Source organism: Phoenix dactylifera, chromosome 4 (genome assembly GCF_051530095.1).
Source record: "Phoenix dactylifera cultivar Ajwa chromosome 4, Ajwa_hap1_PhDact_Kaust_v1.1, whole genome shotgun sequence".
NCBI lineage: Eukaryota > Viridiplantae > Streptophyta > Magnoliopsida > Arecales > Arecaceae > Phoenix > Phoenix dactylifera.
The window spans coordinates 4,391,920-4,410,210 of record NC_143193.1 but is presented as its reverse complement, the minus strand read 5'-3'; the positions used below and the strand labels follow the sequence as shown (position 1 = coordinate 4,410,210).

Here is an 18,291-nt window from a genome sequence, read left to right as displayed (position 1 = left end):
CTCTTTAATCAATTTATGATTTCAGTGAATCGAGTGAACATTTCAGTTATGGACTCTGTGGACTCCATTTTAAACAATTCATACCTATGTACTAACATATTTATTTTTGACTCTTTAACCTGATTAGTTTCTTCATGTGTGACTTCTAGCTTATCCCAAATTTCTTTGGCGGATGTGCATGTAGATATTCTATTGAATTCATTTACATCTAGTGAGCAGTAAAGTACATTAATTGCTTTAGTGTTTAATTGTGCTAGTTTTCTATCTCTATCATTCCAATCCATTTCAGGTTTAGGAATGATTGTGCCCTCTATACTAATTATGGGTGTGTATGGTCCTCTAGTTATGATATTTCACAAGTCATAATCTAAAGCTTGAATGAATATCCTCATCCTAGCTTTCCAATATGTGTAATTAGTGCCATTAAACAGGGGAGGTCTATTTGTGGATTGCCTCTCGCTCATAGAACATCCTACTTGGGTTGTCATGATCTTTGACTCTTGATCGTGAGATCAACAAATACTATGAGAGCACCTCGCTTTGATACCATTTGTTGCCCAAAGTGACAAGCCAAGAGGGGGGTGAATTGGTTTCTATAAATTTTTAGTTCCTTAATGAAATTGATAGATGATTGAATCGCTTAGTTAATACTAGTTAAGTGCGTGTAGTGAAAATAGAAAGACACACAAGGCAAACACACAAGAAGTATAGTGGTTCGGTGCTCTCCTAAGCACCTACGTTCACTCCCCAAGCGTCCCCTTGGGAATTCACTATAATCCCGCGGATTACAGTTGGATTGTTTTTCGGGCTCACAATCCAAAAACCTTTACACTTTGGTTTTCCGGGATCACCAAAAATCTATGTTGGTTTTGCGGGCTCACCAACAACCTACATCGTTGGTTTTACGGGCTCACCAACAAACCTTACAAAATAATTAAGACGAAGGAATTTGAAACTCCTAGATGAGCAAATATAACAATTTTACACTAAGAGAAGAGATGAGAAAATAGTTATGGCTTTGAGGATGCTCTTCTCTTCTTTGCTAAGGTTACTTCACTTCACAATGGGTTGGTGGAGCTGTTGAATGCACACTCAGATTGCTCAACCACCTCTTTTTTGAGACTTGAATGAAGAACCTAAATGAAGAGCACTTGGGCTTGCTTTCTCTTGAATATGCTATTAATTTTTTGCAAAAGATCCTTTCCTTTTATGAATAGTATCTCTTTAAATACTTTCCAACTTCTATTTGTCACTCTCCATTGGTTAGATTTGAAAAACTAGCCATTACTAGCCGTTGGGAGCTCAAAAAGTACTTCTGCAGAATTAGCCGTGATGCTCTTGCCCGTGCTGGGGTCGACTCAACTTACTGTTCATTTGACTTGGGGTCGACTCAAACTTCACTGGGGGCGGCCCCTGCTACAGTGGGGTCGGCCTTCTCAGGAACCACAGAACCTTATATTTTCGGCTGTTTTCACTGGGGTCAACTCAACCTTTCTTGGGGTCGACCCATGCTACAGTGGGGTCGACTCAAGTTCCATTGGGGTCGACCCTCTCAGGGATTCAAGAGACATGGTTTTGAACACATATCGTTGGGGTCAGCTTATGTTCAGTTAGGGTCGGCTCAAGTGTTCCTGGGGTCGGCTCCATCTGGGGTCGGCTCAAGGAAACTTGGGGTCGGCCCTCTCGGAAAATTCCAGAGAGTTGTTTTCTTCAGGCTTCAAGCTGGGGTCGGCTCAAGGTTCTTTGGGGTCGGCTCAAGGATACATGGGGTTGGCTCCACTCACTGTTCATCCGTGCCATTTTTGCAGGGGTGTGCCAGATGGTTCCAAGGTGTGCCAGGGTCGACTGCACTTCCTCTGGGGTCGACTCAATCCACACTTTCCTGCATCTTAAGGTTAGACTAATTCATATAATCAATGAAACATATTTCAAGTAATTTTGAGTGTATGCCACGATAAAGCTACATACCCTTAACAATGAAAATTACTGTTTTGCCCTTAAGAGTATATTTCACTTGAAACTTTGCTGAATTAGATTTAAGAGTTCTCTATCACTTTTCTACTACAAATTTTATCTCGTTAATTATTGGAAGACGTCTTGATCTCGTTCTCTTAATATATCATGAATGTATCGAGGGTGTCGTATTCATTAGTAATGTATCACGTTAAACTGTATTATTAATTTGATATTCCCTCAATGGTTGTGTTAATCATCGAAATAACACTATTATTCTTACCACTGTATACACACACACACACACAAAATGTCGCCTTTGTTTTAGAATTTTAACTTTTTGATACTTTAGAGTAGACATGTCTAAAAGGCTGGCATAAACCCTATCCTTCATAATCCTAACCTTTATGTTCACTATTTTGCTCTTTTGTACTCAAGGCCACAAAACCTTTCAATTGTTTTCAATATTTTCTTTTTTGTCAACCTTATGATCCTCTTTTTTCCTTTGAAAACAACCATGTTACATATTTCTGTCCTCTGTCGTTGCTCTTCATGTGATTCTCTGTCTGTATCCCATGAAGCATCTGCATCTAGTTGCATCTGATGAATTTAGCTGCGTTTCATATTAAAGTCAAGAAACTGCCAGTGTCAAACATCCTATCATTTCACTGTTATCTTCCATTTATGCCTGGAGATTCACCTTCCGACAGGAGTTGTGAGTGGGCTTGTTGAACTTGGGAGTGCTTTTTATGTTCACGTGTTTGTGTGTTTGACAGAGGCACTTCACATTGTTTTGCTTTTTGACACCTACTTTGATATAACCAGGTAACACTTAAATTTAGTGTTGCAGATGACCTAATGCCCTGTTCCGATATGTTTAATTAGGAGCTGGCGAACTCTCTGGACATGCAGACACGCCATCACCTTGTACGGTTTGTAGATGCAATTGAAGAAATACTTGTCCGAGAGATGCAAACTGAACTCCATTCAGATAATACTTCTGCCTGAATGTAGATCGAGGTTACATCCTCATGATCGCTTGCAGTAGTTCATCCATTGCTGCCAAACTATTATCTGTAAATAATAAGACATTTGGGGCCTTCTACTGTGGGAGTAAAACAAAGTTTCTGAAAAAAGAATTATGACACTTGGCTAGCTCCTTTTGACAGTGTCTCGTTGCAATTTTTCATGTTGCTGTGCGAGATGAAATGGGTGGATCGGTCAGTGGTCCTAGGTTATATATGCATTTGTTCGTCGGTCAGGCTTCCCAGTTAAGTTGGTGCTGAAGCTGGGAATCCTAAAGCACCATCAGCCTTTCAATCTATGCATCAATGTGGGTGTCAATCGGTTCAACTGATACAGTTGCCAAAGTTGTTACCAGTAACCTAGGCTTGATTCTTGCCTATACCATCTTAAAATTTATTATCGCAAAAAATAATGTGGAGGCAAAATATCCCTCATATTCTTTTTTTTTTTTAAAAAAAAAAATCCACGCACCAACTAGCACATGGAATCTATGCGTTTTGATGAGTCTCCCTAGTTTTCTTTTGTTTTACAATGCCTTATCCAGCTACGTAATTTGTAAAATCCATTTGCGTGAACTCTGCCAGGATGTTATAATCTTGTTGGCCTGGCAGTGGCTTTGTTTCATTGCTAGCAACTGTGTGCCGTCGCCATTTTGTGAGCAAATAAAATCACCCAAGGTTCAAGCTACGTGGAACAGCAATGTTTCTGCATCTGGTGCCCGAACTATGATTGCAAATGCAATAGCTTCATTTATTACGAAAAAAGTTGGCAAGGGAAAGTCCAAACTAAAGAAAAATTTTAGTCAAAGTTTAAGAAAATAGATTTTTTTTTTCTCATAAAATACGCACGTATAATACAGGATCTAGGCATGGCAATTTTTGACCTGAACCTGCTAGCCTGCCCAATTCCATTTGAAATAAATTGATTTTGGGTATAAAAAAAAGGTTTCTTATAATTTAGTTAATGATTGCTGAGAGTCATTTGATGATAAAGTCAAGTTTGGGTTTAGTCGCAACCTTGATCATACCCACTTCCGGAATCTTTGGCCATATCCACTCATCAGTAGATCCCTATGAACCTCTGACCTCTGATCTGACACAGTTGATTGACCCATAACCTCTTCAAGTTGCTGCAACCTGGAGAAATTATATCCTATACCTATTGTACCAGCTCAATATGCATCGGGCCAATACATATCTGCCATGTGGACATCTTTTTTGGTCCACCACCAGCTCCTCTCCTGCTGTGAGGATGCCAAGGCTAACGATCACGTTGCCGAGATCTTTGCTGACCACTGCAACGCTTGGCCCCAAGAGGAGCGCCGCCTCCACTAATTCTCCATCACCGCCGACGACATTGTCGCCCTCAAAGACCACATCTCCGACCTCAAGAAAGCCAAAGCCGACCTCAGATCCTCCATTAAAAAGTTCAAGAAAGAGGAAGGCAGATGTCCACATGATAGAAATTGGCAGTGTACTGCTGAGTTGGTACACTGAGTGTAGCAAATAGTCTCTCATACTTTCTATCTGTAACCTTTTTTTCACCTCTTCTACCATTTGGATGAACCAAGATGAAGCTGGTGCCTTTGCAGGTGCAGCCATCCCATAGCATCGCATTTGGGTTTTGCTCATTAAAAAAAAAAAGCTCAGATTCATTACCAAGGCATGCCTGAACATGAGCACAAGCAGAAATAAGACAGTGCTTGACATGGCTCGACGAGAGCTCAGTTTGAAGAAATTATAGAAGCCCAGCTTAAACATTGAAGCATATCTCAAGCTGAGCTTAGCTTGAGCAGCACTTTTCTAGGCTGAGCCGAGTCCAAATAGTAAATACTGAGCTCAGTTCAGCTTGTTTGCACCCATAATGGGAATACTGTAATGCTGCCACAATAACCCTGAACCTAGAGGCCTTATAAAGCCCTCAAGGTTTCGCAATCCACAACCCAGGAACACATATCCAAGTTCTGTGTAACAGAAGGACAAAAAGAGCAGACAACATAACAGCTTACATCTGAAGGTCTACGAAATTTGAAGTGAACAGAATTGAGCTCTGCTAACAAAGAAATAAATAGGCCACACATGAAATTTATGGGACATTTCCACCAGGTTGGAGAAGGAATCACAGAAAAGAAAGAAGAGACGCTGCCCATTTGTTGGCAATGCAGCCTTGGAATAAAAAATAAACACCAACTGTATATTGCAGAAATTCAGGTATTATGATGGAGGGGGGAAACAGAAACCCGATGAGTAATAGACTCATGCACGCAACTGAAAAGCATAGCAATCCTTTCCGTCAGACATCCAAACTTGTCAAGTACACAAACCAACAGCCACCGTCCAATTAGTACAAATATATAAGAAAGGATAAGCAATGAGATTTATGAGCCTCAAGTCAGATCATCTTCTTCTTCTTCCTTTGCTTTCAGTGCACTCTTTGCTCTCAACAGAAGGGTGGTTTTCCAAGGATCCTACGCTCAATCAAAACAGTGTCAAACATAAATCTGAGATATATGCAATGAAGTCAGACGGTAGGCATGACCACGACATATCAATAAGAGAAAAAATATTAAACAAATAAGCTCCATGATAACATAACTGCTATATCAAATTTAAAACTGTTGCTATGATTTAACACGCTACAGATGGCATGATATGACATACACCAGCAACTTTCTAACTCTGATTAGGAAGTGCACAACAACAAAAAAAAGAAAACAAAAAGAAAACCTCTGATACGAAAGTAAATTCGGGTGATGATTGCATTTTTTGTAATAGTTATGAATAATGTCAATTTGCCACCCTTCTCTCCTCAAGTCCCCAAGCATCACCAACTTCCATCAGCTATGGCCAACATCATCAACCTAAAACAGCCCACCACCAAGCTTAGGTGCCCCACTCACTCCTCCTCCAGTCATGTCTCTCTCTATGAAAATCACTCTCAACAGATGAGTTTGACAAAGCCAATTCCGATAGATAAGCTTGTATCTCAATCAAGAATCCCATGCTGATTCTTGCATCGTATCATGTGAATATAGGAATACTAGGTTATCTAACCAAGTATATAGGTGAGAGCAAATAAAAATCTGCAGTAAGTTTTTCAACTCGTGTACAGGAAAAGTTTTTCAACTCGTGTACAGGAAAAAAGAGCTATTTCCACATACCTACACAAGTCTCTAAATTAAGTAACATACACTTTTAACTGCTAGCTGATCGCTTATGAAAGACAAACAAAATTGATAAGTTGTATATACTTCTTGAGTCCACTGGTACTGTGAGTGTTAACACTCGACCATGACACTAGTGATTTATAGAGTTATTTGACCTGCAGGTGCATGTCACTGTATATCAATAGACTTCCATTTGTTAGCAAAAGGCTTCTCATATTCATTATCTAGAGTTTGAAACCCTTTGACATATTTGTTTTTTGATAAAATTGTTGAGCATTATAATGGTGCCCCAGCCCAAACAGTGACAGTACAAGTATAACCCCCTCTTGCCTTCACCTGTACAAGAGTGAAATGCTCAAAAGGTACTATCAGTATGCAGTATTAGTATTGGATAGTTTTGTCTTCATCGGCGTTAATTTACTTGCTTGTGAAGCTCGGTTTCTTATCATACAAGAAGGATAATGCTATAGTTTTCATCATGGTCTCCAATCTTTTGCTCTTGAGATCCCAAGATCTTCACTAGGACTGAACAGATAGCAGCTAACTAGGAATGACTTTAGCGAATCTTGGTTCAAAACTCATGCAAGGATATGCTCCAGCGTATCTTGGGTAGACTGCAATGGTAATCCTAAAAATTTGTGAACTAAATCAAGTTATTGTCTTTACATGAATTCCTTTGAATCCATCTTATCAATATTCCTTCACATCTGATCACCTATATGTATCCCATTTCTGATTGAAAGAATGTCAAGTAGGTGGCGGTATAGTTTGATGGTGCATGTATTTAGGTCTATCTGGCCCTCCAAATAGCTAAGAAAACTGGAACATCTTCAACAACTATTGGATTTCGAGCCATTAGATTGATTATGATCTGCAAATTAGATATAGCTCTTGTATAGTTTATTTCAGTTACCCTGGCGCTTCTCCTGATCTCAAATGGGATAGTTTGTCACTAACTTTTCCTAAAATCCCAATCAAGGAAATGACATATAACTCGAAATTAGACTACGCATTAGACCAATATAAGATTAGAGAAAAAGAAATTTCAGGACATGGAATTGACATCAAGAAACTATACCAGTCGGGTCATGCTATCATATTCCTTGATGACATCAGTAAACTTCCCGACATCTTCCTCATCCATTGAAGCTGATAAATCCTGCAATATAAAACATGATTGCTAATTAATCCAGGATCTGTAATCATGATAATCTACTGATTGCAATGCCACATCCTAAGACATCATATTATCCATGCAAGCCAGCTCATCGGTGAGTTGCCGTAAATAAAGTACGGATAAAAAATGTTAGCAGATGAATTCGAAATGTATAATGTTTAGGGTATATTTGGCATCAGATTGCTTAAAGAGAAGTCCTCTCTGAAGCAATCAGTTAAAAGCACTATAAAGAAAGGGCTTACTCAAAATTATAGCTTTTGATAATTTCAAGTTACAATGACAGCAAACTTATCTCAGCCAAATGTAACCATAAAAAGATGGCAAAGTGTTGTTCGCATGTAGCAATAGCGTGATCAAGAGAAAAGGAATATATAAAAATCCAGGCTTGTTGCTGAGAATATTGTTTGGAATATCCTTGAAGCACGAAAAAATATGATAAAAGACCAAAGGAAACAATATATTATTATTATTGCTATAAAGCAGAAGGCATGTATCTTGATCAAAATGCTATGACATAATGAAAAATTTGCCACCTTCCATGTCCCTAACAGATAACTAGGCAAGAGGAGTTAAGGTTGAGGGAGGCAGATAGGTCTTTGTGTGGGAAATGTTTGATAACGTCTCCTCCAACATCACTTGAGAGGCCTAAACCAATTGAGAGGAGAACATGAGAGAGAGCCACACATGCATCGGGCCAGGGTGGGGATGGGGAGCACGGGGGAAGAGAGGCATGGGGTACAGAGACAAGGCTTTGGATAAGAATGAAGGTGTCAAAAGTTGTGGCAGAGGCAAGTAATCCATTATAATCTAAAAGCAAGAAATCCCAGCTTGTCTAAGCAGCTGCTTAATAACTTCTACTTTTTAAACGAGTACTTTGTGGAACAAATTATCAGCCACTGTTTTTTTCACAAAAGGACTTGTTTTTATTTGAAAAGCTGTACAAGTACTCTTAAGAAATGCCAAACATGCCCTTGATGAATTTTGCCATGCGATTTCTACAGTCAAAACCTCAAGTAGTCTAAAATGCCGTTAGCACAACAGAGGAATCATACAACCAACATGCAGGTTCCGTCATAACTTACAGCCAAAAGCTTGTATTCACGCGTGCCCGAAAAAGTTGGGTCAAGTTCCTGTACAATCACAAGCAAGTTCAGAATGTTCGAAGAGTCCCAAAAAATGAATTTGATCATTGAATGAAGCAACAGTTAGACCTGATATCGCTCTAATGAGTTGGTGATGGCAACAACATCACCTCGACAGAGCTGGCAAATGCCAGCATTAAGGAGAATACCCTTAACACTATACTTAAGAAGATTGTTGTTCATTGAATGTCGTGCTATTGCTTCAAATATTTCAATTGCCTTAGGATATCTGAAAAAAATCCAATATGTGTTAATATTCTTCATGCAAGTATCAATATGTATAGTTTCAAATGAGAAGGATAATGAAATTCTGAGCAGTATACAAACTAATTATTGGATATTGTTGTTCCCAGACCTCAAAAAAAAAAACAACCAGATACAGCCATCAAAAGCAAATATTTATATATGTTTCCTTGTAGAGGACCTAAAAAGTAAAATATTCTCTCTTACAAAATAAGACCGAGCATGCAGAGTCCAGCAAATTTTCTATATAGAGCAGTACAAATGAAGTGAGACAAGCCTGCATAACTTAGATACAAAAAAATAAAAAAATTGAGAAAACAAAGATAAAAGGATGTGAGTAAAATCAACATTTGGAACCCATTCACCTAGAAAAACTCATTTGGTTGCCGGTCAGTGGTTCAACTGCAGGTCAACCTAATAACCCATGACATCATAAATAAAATAAATAAATAGATAGATAACAAAAGTACTAAACTAAATGTCTATGTCCGTACAACAAATTCTGGTAATAAAACACACCATGAAAGGAGATGGGTTATTGTTTAAAGTGGTGAGTTCGACTTCGGGCTTTCGCAACTCACATTTCTTTCCTAGTTTTGATACCCACCCGGATGGATCAAAAAGAGTTGACCTGATCCAATTCAACCGCTTGACTCGGCAGGTCAGATGATTCTTGCAAAATCTGACCAACATAGTCCCTCCAGTTGACTCGGCCTGGACACAAAACACTAAGTAAAATGCATAACTAGATAGTTCAAGGTTTGAAGTTTTGGCTGCAACAGATCCATTTTGGCCAAAATGGATCAGCATATGTATGCCGAAACTGCGTTTTGGGTCAATTTCAGCCGAAACCAACTGAAACTATTATCTTTTACTTTTTTGTTTAGCAAGTTAATATGGTTAATGTTTCCTAAAATTTATGAATATTATTGAATTATTAAATTTGTTTCATTCTTGTTTAAGCCATGTTATTCCGATGAGTAAGCTGCATCTTGAAATAATGAAATAAAATGTCTTCTTATTTATATTATTATTTTTTCGTTTAGATGGAATATAATGAAACATACTAAGATGTTTGTCTTTCCTTAGATGAATCATTAAAATGAAATAGAATGACATAAGTATAGGGAATAGTTTAGTAGAGTACAAGAACAAGAATCAATAAGGAGAATTTACCAAAAAAATAGAGAAACATGTTGGTAACCTACAAATTTAGGGGGAAATGTAGGGAAACTTCTCTAGGGAAAGTGTAGTGCAGCACATCAAGCTTCAAAACAGTTTACTTTCAGTGGGAAACTGTCTAAACCACACAAACTATGATCCTAAATAACTGCAAATACAATAAAATGATATGAAATAACTTATCCCCATTTTATTTTTATTTTTATCTTTTTTGGGGACTTTTTCAAACTTTTTGTTGACCGAAACTCCAAACTTGGAGTGAAACTGCTGAAATGACCGAAATTTTACTTAACGGACTGAAACCAACCAAAACCGAGCTTTAAAACCTTTTGATAGATGCAATATTGCTATATGGAAATGTAAATCCGAAAAAAATTGAATTATATACAGCTATTTCTAGAGAAAACATCTACAAGCAAAGTATAAGTTCCCTTTAACAAGAATTATAGACCACTAGAGCACAAAAAAGGTCCAGCAAACTGCAGCACATCATTGACATGAAATAACAAAAAGAAAGAAAGAAAAGTGAAAAAAGACAAGAGTAAAATGTACAAATAAATACATGCATGTTGTTGTGGAGATGTATAATTGGGTTAAGAACAAAGGGCACATGAAGTGATCCAAAAAATTATGCCATGTTGGATTTTGCCATAGTCATGTCAAAATGAAATGCATAACCAAGAACATCTAGGATTAAGTAAACAGTTGTACAATAAAAATTGTTATGTTAACAAGATAAGGAAGAGCTATCCATATTATACAAAGACAAAATTAAATTGATGGTAAACACAACAATTAATTAATAAAAAGCAAAACAAAATGACAAATATAAAAATAAAATATTCTACACAAAGTCACAAACCTTCATTTTTATCCACCTTGCTCTAAAAGAAAACAAAGAGCCTAGTATTATCATGTAGTTTTTTCTAAAAAGGTAATAAGTTCAGCAAGAATAAAATCCTATTATTCTGACAAGATTGTGAAAGCTCTTATAGGGAATCACAAGTTTCACAAAACCTTGTTGTCTTTATGTTTTACTCCTAACATATACTGCTTCATCTAAACAAAATGCAACTAAAGTATGATCCTTTATTGACTTCAACTTAGTTGACTCAAGATTTTGTCTCTTCACTCCCGTGAGATTCAAAACAGTTCAGCAAAAGCCTCGAATAAACCAATGGAATTCTCTATGAAAGAGAAACAAAATAAAACTGGGCTTATTTGATTTTGTTGGATAATATAATTCATTATTCATATTCTATAGCAGGGTTTAGCACCAGAAAGTAAAAATAAAAATAAAAATTGACCCTTTCAATCTTATTTATCGGTCAGTGTACAAGGGAACATTACAAAAGAAAAAAGTGGATTCATCATTGAATCCTAATATTTAAAATTTAGGTTGCAAAACATGTGAATCTTACTGTTCCAGCTGAGCAGCAAATTGTGCAACTTTTTGCTTGCACTGGTTGGCAGAAGTTGTCACTTCTTCACTTTGAAAAAGATCAGCAGCCCGCTCAAAGTAATCAATGGCCTTCTCGAGATCCTGTTCTTGTTCATATAACTCACCAAGTTCCTGTAATATAAAATGAAAACATGATACCCTTGGTCACAAATACTATCTCTTTACATCTTGTGGAGAAGGGATATACAAACTAAATCACCCAACAAGTAAATTACACATCATAAGGTGAGAAATAACACCAGTACAGTTCACCAAATGGAAACAAATGCAAGTGTTAAGCAACCGCGGACTATTATACATTATTTATACTACGACTTGGTCCGAACAAAGAATGGCTAAAGCAAGCATAAAAGGATTTCTACATTTCAGTCTGATTTAAACATGTAACTATATTACAAATACTAGAGAAAATTTACTACCTTGCAGTATCTTGCTGCCATGTTCAATCTGCCTATCTCCAAGAAAAGATTCACAGCCTGGTTTAAGGACTGTGCAGCATCTGCAGAAAATTAACAATTAACAATAAGGTATCACAACTTGGTTTTAAAATGCCACCTAATAACCTCAATGAAAATGGAAATGAATTAATCGAAAATTCAATAGATGCTGGATATGAAGATGAAAAGTTCCACGAACTTGTGATAATTGAAAAGGTGGACACTCTAAGACAAAACTCACCCTCCTACCAACCTGCCCACACCAATATGCTTAAATAGCATAACCAACAAGGCTCGTCCAATCTAGTTAATGTCTAGGATACAATCCTCCACCATTATCACCTATTAATTTTTATACCGTTTGTCAATACAAGACACTTGTATGCAACAACTAGAACTGTCCCTCTAAATGTACTCAATCGTCTTCTTTAATTCTTGGTAGTATCAGAAATACCCTCCAAATTCTAAACTCTATTATTGCCCGTCTTGATGGGTTTCCATACCTTTTGCAGCCTAACAATCCTAAACAGTTGTTGCTAACATACTGTTGTAATTAAAATATATATATTAGATTTTAAAGGCAAAGCAATAATTACAGCTTTCCTAAATTACAGATCTGCTACATCCAGCCACGCTCTAACTGCATAAAATTATATTCATCTATCTAACCTTTTTTATAATGAATTATGGCAATGAATATGATTACTGTATGGTATTGCTCTCAAAATAAGTTAACCATACAAAGTTCATTACCCCAGAACAGCCAGCCATAAGTCCCTTCAATTGTATAGAACCAGCCAGCTTTCCTACTTCCAATAAGATAAATAAATGAGGAAATAAATTTAGACATAATTGCTGACTATACTCTTCAACAACAGAAATTAGTTTGAGACTCTTTTGACTTGAATAAACACTTCCAATTTCCTAACATTGAAAGACTATCCATCCATCTAACAAAAGCTCCAATGTTCCTTTTTCCAAGACAAATTTGAGTTCACTTAGGACTCACTAAAACAGAAAATAACCAGCTGAATAAAATCTGAAGTAGGATTGGCTGTGCAGCAATAAAAATCTCCAAGATTTGATTCCAATAAACCAATTAGGATTTTCTTCTTTTGCCATCACTATTAGAACTTTAAACAATTAATAAAATAACACCTGTTGGGCATCTAATACAAGAGTACTTGAGCAATTAACACATCTCAAAAAGGAGCTTGCCAGCATTGATTAGTGGGCCCACACTTGGGTGCATCATAGTTGCCCTAACTACAAATTGAAATAGCTGGGCGAAAAATGACTACAATAAGCTAAATTAAGTCCTTTGAGGAGGCCAGACAAAACTACTTTAGGCTAGCTTATGTTTGAGCAGCGAGGGTCAACCAAAGAAATATTTGTGGCTGGCCTTCTGTTCTTTGTAGACCTTTAGCTGCAGCATATTAAAAGCTTTATCCTGTGATACAATTGATAGTATTAACATCCTTGCTTAAATATATCTTATAAGATCATAAAATACCACAAGATTGCACAATCATTAAGAATCTTCATAAGTGTTGATATCTAGGAACTTAATAATGTTTTAAGTACTCTTAATATGATTTAAATAATGTGGCATATGCTGCAACCTACACCGAATAAAGAACAAAATAGATCTAGGAACTTCTAAAACCTTCCATGTTGATATCTTCTTGATAGCACTCCAACTTCTATCAACCAAAAGATTATCTTCATAAGTGTAAGAGGGGAGTAAAGGAAACCTTCACCAAACCATAAATTACCTTTTCAATCACTAAAATGACATAAATAAGTTCCAAAAGTCCTTAAGCACTTTCAGTTATTACACTAGCATAGCCAAAAAAAGAGAACATAAATCACTAGTCCTGTAAATCCATTTCAGATAAAGTAACCAAAGATTATCAAAAAATGACTGCAACATGCAGTCAAAGTACTCGTCTATAATATCACAGGAATGTCAGACTGCATAAATCCACAAACCCTCTACAAGCTTCATGGTGAAGATTTCCAATCTATGTGCCAAAGACTTTTTCTAAATAGAAACAAACTGGTTGCATAAAGTAGTTGAAATAATTTGTTTATTATTCAGAAAAGCCAATTAAACCCTCAACAACTACAAAATTCGTAAGTCAAGAACCTTATTGTTTTTAAACAATTAAATTAGTCCAAAAAGAGTGCACAGGCCACAAATCCCAAAAGGAATTTTTTGTTGTCAACAATGCAAAACCCTCAAAGTTCAAAGTTAGTCTTTTAACTAAAACAGTGAACATGGTTTTTGCTCGTACCATTATTTTGATAAGAATGGCCACATCTGATGTGATTGAAGAGTTAAGACGATGGGCTAAGATTTTTTTTTTACACAAAAAAAGGGACTGAAGGTCATGATCAAGCAATGAAGCACTCATACTAGTTCTTGTGGTATGATATAGACAGGCATGATATAGTACTGTGCTGAAACGTGGTATGCCTCTTGGTGCTAGCATAACAAAAATGAGGTGAAGCACCATGTTTCACTATGCATCGGTACCAAGAGGCATACCATTACTGGTAGTTACCAGTACCATTTGGTGCAACCTATACATCAGTACCAAATCCTAGATCATGATAGCTCCAGTGGAACCAAATCATGACACTAGAAATCACTTTTTTAATTGATGCATATACCTCCTGTACACATGTTAGTCTTTTGCATAATTCTCTTTTTTACTTTTTTTAGGAGGTGAACTAAAGAATTTATCAAGTAAAAACTTCTCTGATGCAGACAATACCTTGAATTGAGATTTTTTTGTAACAGTTTGCTGCATCGACATAAGCTGAAGCAGCTTCATGCTTGCTTTCCAACTGTACTTTAGAAATTAACATGAACAAAATTACAGTGATGCAGACAGTGCTTCCATGTAGTATCTAAACAGAAAAGTTAAGAAGTGGACCTTTAAATGACAGCTAGCAAGTTTGATGTATACTGCTCCAGCTCTATCCCCTGCAATACCAATAAAGAAGTTAAAAAAGCATACATCTTAACTCATGCTGAAGATAGTTCCTCAGTTAACATGATGCATTTGCTTGAATAACAGATTGACCAGAAGAATATATTAAGAGCAATTAAAGTGATCAGATACATCAACTCCCGCAGACAACGACACGATGTTTGATATTATTTTCTGACAAAAGGAGAAGATTGAGGTCCATAATCCTGCTGTATAATATACATAAAGGAACATGTTCAGAGACATTAGTTTATGTGGCAGACATACCATTAGTACAACTTAAAAATTTTGGCCCAAAAAGGATATTGATGCCTTCAACTAAAAATTTCTTACGTTGGGAATGTTTTTTATTAGACTTTCGATTTTGTTAAGAATTTGATTGGACTGAAAAGTCATACAACTCAATACCCACTAATATATGTCAGCAATCCACTGCTAAATCAGTGGATGGTTGTCAATAACATAAATCTATTTGAAGACTGAAAAATTCGACACGTCTATTCATGTGTCTAAGATAAATTAGTATTTTCCTAGAAATCATATAAGTATAATCAGATATACTACATACATGTATGTATGTGTATGTGTGTAAATCTATGCTAAGATTTTACATCTTCAAGCCCAAATACCATGATGTGATGCCTAAAATGATCACATTACGAAATATTATGAATATCGTTTGTGACAGAAAATCTATCGAGATATTGAAAGATGGAAGAAAAGAAAACTTCATAAACCCCTATTTCCCGAACCAAGCTAGCCTGCCTCTTTCCTCTTAGGTAGCCCCCAAAACAAGCATCCTCCTTCATCAAATGCAAACCCTGCAGCTCCATCTCTACTTGGCCATACATGTGCCCTGTTTTTGATTGGCTACTCATCTCCTCAACCAAGTAGCCTACATGCCATGTCACACACACCTAAGGTTGTATCCAAAAAGCCAGCAAGCAACTTCTCAAAGATCTAGTCACACGGTCAAACACATGGCTTCAAAAACTTCAATATTTTTATGTAAAAGTGGACAAAACATTCAAATGGGTTCCACTAGTAAAGATTCAGGGTCACTAGCACCATCCATTGGCTTTGGAATGCAGTGAAAGTAATGGCCGATCATCATCATCTGATCGATGTTAATTTCATCTCAGTGGTTTAAGGCTACATGGATGGTCCAATTTTGATGTTACCTCATCATCTGGCTCCAGCGTTTGCTTCATGAAGCCCATCTTGTTTTAAATTAAGTCACCAACTACAGCCCAAACAATACCAAGACAATCTATACCAAGTTTCTGTCGATGTTTCTTTTTCTTTTTCCTAGAAGTTGCTAGCCAGTTGTTTCATCTGTTGGTTCACTACCCATCATCAAATATAGCCAAATTGGTTACAACTAGTTAACTAGTATGATCAACTGCAGAGGATCAGAAAAATTATATTTCTATCAATCTATTATACTATTCCATCATCCATCTATCTATTCCAACATATATTAGATAAATTACAAGTTATCAATTCAATTCCCGATGCATCCTAATCCAGATTAATTCACATTAAGATAACGTTTCCTCTAAATCTTAGAAGAAAAAAAGGGGGAAAATGGGAATAAGGGCCGATCAAAGAGATCAAACAGAAAAAAGATAACATATTGTCACCGAACCTCAAAGATCATAAAATAGAATACCGATCGGAATCAAGAACCGATCAAGAGGAACGAAGAAAAGGATGCTTACAGTTCTTGGCGAGCTTGAAGCAATTCGCCGCCTTTTCGTACAAATCGGCGGCGTCCTCGTACTTGGAACCGAAGAGACCCCATCCGCTGAGCTTCTTCTCCGCCTTCTTCTCGAATTCCTCCGCCCTCGCCGACTGATCCGCCATCGCCCCCAATCTCTTCTTCTCCTTTCCTTCCTCTTCTTCTCGGTAGTTCGGGAGAAAAGGTGGGAGGCACAAAGGCGAGAGGTATGGAGAGGGCAAAATGGGCTCCGGGCTGCAACTCGAGTATCCCAAATGGCCGAACCGGGCCGGAAACGAGCCGAAAACTTTTTTCAAATAGCAGAGCTAGATCTACAGCGGTCAAAGGGTTATTCACTTAAATCAACAGTAAGAACTAAGAACTAGGTTAGATAATCAGGGCTCATGTTAATAATCTAATCCATAATTTACTATTTTTAAACTACTTGTATATTAAAAATTATATAATTTGAAAATTCTTAATCTATACATCAAATCATGGAGAAAAAAATATGTACCATTCCGTGTTATTTAACTATTGACATAGGATGGAGGGCACTATATTACATAGTTTTTGCCGTACGCAGTTTAAAAATAGTATATCACATTTAACAGTTCAAATTATCGACGTGAGATCTCTATTATTTCATGTAGACCTGATCGCATCTAAGTAAAGATCAACTGAACAAGATCATAGTCTACCCTATTATTCTATGTAGACTTGATCGTATCTGAGTGAAGATCAGCTGAACCTGATCCTAGTCTACTTATGTGTATATATACGCACATATAAGCAAAATATCCTTGCAATGTGGGAAAATAAGAAATAAATATTTCAAAGAATGGTAATATTAATTATCATATTATGCAATTAATTATATTAAGGCTCACATGCCATTACTCTAGGATGCTTTCTAATGCATAATTACATTCTCTGATTCGCTCAGCAAGGTCTTCCACTTCTCCACATGTCCATCAAATGGGATGGACTCTCATAAGAAATTTTATGTGACAAATAGGGACAAATATTACATTTATAGAGATAAAGTGTTAAAGTCCTAATCATCAACTTTATCTATTTATCTAAGGTTATCTCTATTTCTTACTGGATATTATCTTTATCTCTTACCAAATATTATCTTTATCTCTCATCAAACTTTATGAGATTAATTATTGAAATTATACAACTTAGGCCCCGTTTGCCATTGCTATAGGTAGTAAGACTTTTGTCTGTAGGGCTTTGAGCAGTAGAGCTTTTACTAGTAAAGTTTTGAATAAAAAAAAATATTGTTTCTATTTACACCTCATCCCAATTTAGATGGTGTCCGTGAGCAAGTGTCATGTGGACAAGGTTAAAGGATCGGAATATATGGACGTCGCATGATCTTGCTACACCTAATAGGATTCGGCCTTGACAATTTGATCATGACAAGTGTAAGAAAGTAGGACGAAGGAATAGGATGGCCATGATTTGTGCAGGTGTAGGTTGAAGGATGTTAATTTTATCTTGAAATGGGATTTAGCTTGCAGTTATACCGTACATAAGGTATGTGAAATCATGGGCGAACTCCCGTCTAAAAAATAGCTTTCCATCATATCTCAAGTAGGACTTTTGCCATAAGCTTTAAATTAGAGCTTTCTTCTAGTAGATCTTTTTCAATTTTTGAAGAAACTAAAAATTTGTTTCCAAATTTTTACCAAATACCTCAAAAATTATCCAAACGAGCTTTTAGCCCTTTCAGAAATATTTTTTGTCCCTTAGAAAAGCAATGATAAATGAGACCT

At 36.7% G+C, this 18,291-nt stretch overlaps 2 protein-coding genes across 7 annotated transcripts in view; one reads left to right on the top strand and one right to left on the bottom strand.

Moving 5' to 3' along the window:
* Nucleotides 1-3,121, top strand: part of LOC103706522 (reverse transcriptase-like protein) — a 32,198-nt gene extending 29,077 nt beyond the window's left edge. For 3 of the 6 annotated variants that reach the window (XM_039133829.3, XM_026804459.4, XM_088719650.2), the window contains 2 exons: nt 1,809-1,894; nt 2,839-3,121. In XM_039133829.3, the coding sequence (XP_038989757.3) occupies nt 1,809-1,894; nt 2,839-2,893 (141 nt within the window). In that variant the 3' untranslated portion in view covers nt 2,894-3,121. Of the gene's footprint in view, nt 1-1,808; nt 1,895-2,803 lie in introns of all 6 variants that reach the window. The other 3 variants (XM_039133828.3, XM_008790653.6, XM_026804461.4) reach the window with 2 other exon arrangements.
* Nucleotides 3,122-5,151: 2,030 nt separating this feature from the next.
* ALPHA-SNAP2 (alpha-soluble NSF attachment protein 2) lies at nt 5,152-16,841 on the bottom strand. Its single transcript, XM_008790652.6, has 9 exons — nt 16,509-16,841; nt 14,731-14,780; nt 14,569-14,641; nt 11,771-11,850; nt 11,311-11,462; nt 8,534-8,693; nt 8,405-8,452; nt 7,224-7,304; nt 5,152-5,446 (listed from the first exon to the last, which is right to left on the bottom strand). The coding sequence occupies exons 1-9, from the start codon at nt 16,651-16,653 to the stop codon at nt 5,366-5,368; spliced, it is 870 nt and encodes a 289-aa protein (XP_008788874.3). The 5' UTR covers nt 16,654-16,841; the 3' UTR covers nt 5,152-5,365.
* Nucleotides 16,842-18,291: the final 1,450 nt, after the last annotated feature.